Source organism: Sinocyclocheilus rhinocerous, unplaced genomic scaffold (genome assembly GCF_001515625.1).
Source record: "Sinocyclocheilus rhinocerous isolate Xijiao unplaced genomic scaffold, SAMN03320098_v1.1 scaffold3899, whole genome shotgun sequence".
NCBI lineage: Eukaryota > Metazoa > Chordata > Actinopteri > Cypriniformes > Cyprinidae > Sinocyclocheilus > Sinocyclocheilus rhinocerous.
Genome location: NW_015661359.1, coordinates 3,188 through 5,602, shown reverse-complemented (window position 1 = coordinate 5,602; position 2,415 = coordinate 3,188). Strand labels below are relative to the sequence as shown.

General features: G+C 36.7%; 1 protein-coding gene across 1 annotated transcript; it reads right to left on the bottom strand.

The window, feature by feature from the left end:
- Positions 1-334: 334 nt before the first annotated feature.
- Positions 335-1,249, bottom strand: LOC107726283 (uncharacterized; the record flags this gene model as incomplete). Its single annotated transcript, XM_016535819.1, has 2 exons — positions 335-954; positions 1,030-1,249. Coding segments are annotated over 2 exons (840 nt in total), but the record flags the coding sequence as incomplete, so codon positions are not given.
- Between the last annotated feature and the right edge of the window lie 1,166 nt (positions 1,250-2,415).

The window sequence follows — 2,415 nt, the reverse complement described above, 5'->3', positions numbered from 1 at the left end:
ATTTCCTTTGTCCTGATCACATATTTTTTGTTCTCTCTAACATGTTTGCTGTAATGACACTTTCCTGTACACACAGTGCAGTGGTTCGATTTCATGACTTCACACCATGAGAGATTTTTCACCCACCAGCAGTTCCATTCATGACAATTTTCCTGACAGACGTTGCAGCAGGTTGCATTTCTGTTCCACCCCCATTCATTTTCAATGGGAACTTTTTCTTTGAAACTTCTTTTGACTGTAAATTGAAAGCTTTGAAATTTCTGAATCTTGTCTCTGTTCTGTGCAAGGGCTTCCTGAATCTGAGTAAGTTCATTATTTTTTAACTCATTCTCACAGATTCTATCCTTCAGATGCGAGACACAGGCCTCAAGTTGTATTCGCTCTTTCATAACATCTAATGTCATCCAAACACTTTTTCTGTTCTTTTCTTCAAGGAATGTGAAGAACTCATTCATGCTTCTCGCTCCCATTTCCCATGATGATCTGTAGTTATGTTCATACTGTTTGTCTCTTATCTCTTTCTGTCGGTTGTTGAATAAGAAGTGAATAGGCTTTCTTTTCCCATCTCTTCTGCAGGGTATTTCTGCTTTCTTAATGGCATTGAGGGCATTTGTTGGAGGGCCTCCATCTGAATGTGTGAGTAGAAACACTATGTTGTTCTCTATATCTCTACCAAACAGAGACAGAACTGAGTGAACTATGTAATGCTCTTTTCTAGAGAGACGATTCTGTGTCGCCTTCATCACAAAACACACCGCATCAATATACTGAATCCCATCCTCATCTGAAAATAATCTGATCAGATACTCAGAAATCTCTCTGTCTTTCTCGAGTCCTTCAGTGTGTCCGTATCCAGGAGTGTCGATGATGGTCAGAGATGTTGGGTTTTCTTCAACAAACACCTCATAAACAGTGACTACAGATGTCTGGGATAGTGAATTATCTACATCTTCAACTTCTTTTCCTTCATCTTCATCTTCGTTTTCTTCTTCTTCTATTTCTTCTTTCTTTTCTACTTCTTCCTCTTCAGTTTCTTCTGTGATCTGATAAAACTCTTCATCCTCGAACTTCACTCCCAGTAGGTAGTTGATCAGGGTGTTGATCATGGTGGTTTTCCCAGCGCCAGTTTCTCCCACCATCAGAATAACTTTGTTTTGTTTATTTCTTTTTTTCTGTCCATATGTCCATCGATTAACCTTTGTCTCAGTTTCATCAATCCGTTTTCTTTCTGTGTTCAGACGGTAAAGCGCTGGAGGACCCGGATTCAATAGTGTGGCATTATGGTGTGATCTGCAAAATATTATAATATCATTTTTTTTTTTTGATAGACTTTTAACTCACACTGCCTTAAGTTTTTTTTAAGATTTATTATTGCCTTTTATTATTTTTTTTTTTAAATAAATCATTATTATAACTCCAGAAAACAATAAAATATGAGTCATTGTATGAAGTCCTTAAGAAGCCTATGTTCATCATATTTTGTCTTGCCATAACAAATATAATTTATAATAACACAGTTTCAGCAGTCAGATAACAATTAAGGCTAAAGCATAAAGTGTCAAGAAACCAAATAAAGGTACCACTAATCACAATTCTGGTAACTTCAAGTGAAACATTCAATAAAAAATTAACATCTATCGCCTACCTCTGTTAATTCTCAATAAGAACTTCTGTAAATGTCTTGACAGCAGTCAAAAAAAATTTTTTCATAATTTTTCGTCGTCAACATTTTTTAACTGATGAAAACTAAATTAAAAAAAAAAATTTTTGATGACTAAAACAATGACAAAAATCTACTGTCATGTTGAGCAATGAATTAACCAATGTCCTGGGCTGCATTTCCCAAAAGCATAGTAAGTTTAAGTAAATCGTAGACCCATTGAAACCAATGGAGCTACAATCAACTTAGGCTTACAATGCTTTTGGAAACACAGCCCTGTGTGGTAGATGCGCACATTTGTATTCTAACGTCCTGGGGCCAGTTGCTTAAACTTAGCCTATTTGTTAACCCTCTAAGCGCCAAAGTAGCAAAATTGCGACAAGACGTCATACTTAATAAAATAGACTGTAGTTCCTAATATGGTGTGACATCTCATTTGTATTCCCTACCACTAGATGGCAGAATTGTAGTACTTTCGATTCTAGACCAAAATGACGTCATGTTCCTATTCAAAGTGTTCGAGGAAATAGCAGAGCAAGTGAGCTATCGTGTCATTGATGCGGAAGCAGTTCAGTTCGGAAGCAGTTCAGTTCATAGCGTGCGAGTAAATTGTGATATTTGTGAGAGAAAATCACCAAATGGCTAATAAAAAGTTGTACTGTGAGGATGTGTTGCAAATGTTATTCGCCCATTCTGACTCTTGATGGGGAATATTTGCCTTTTGGAAATGACGATCGGTCGTCTAATGATTGCGC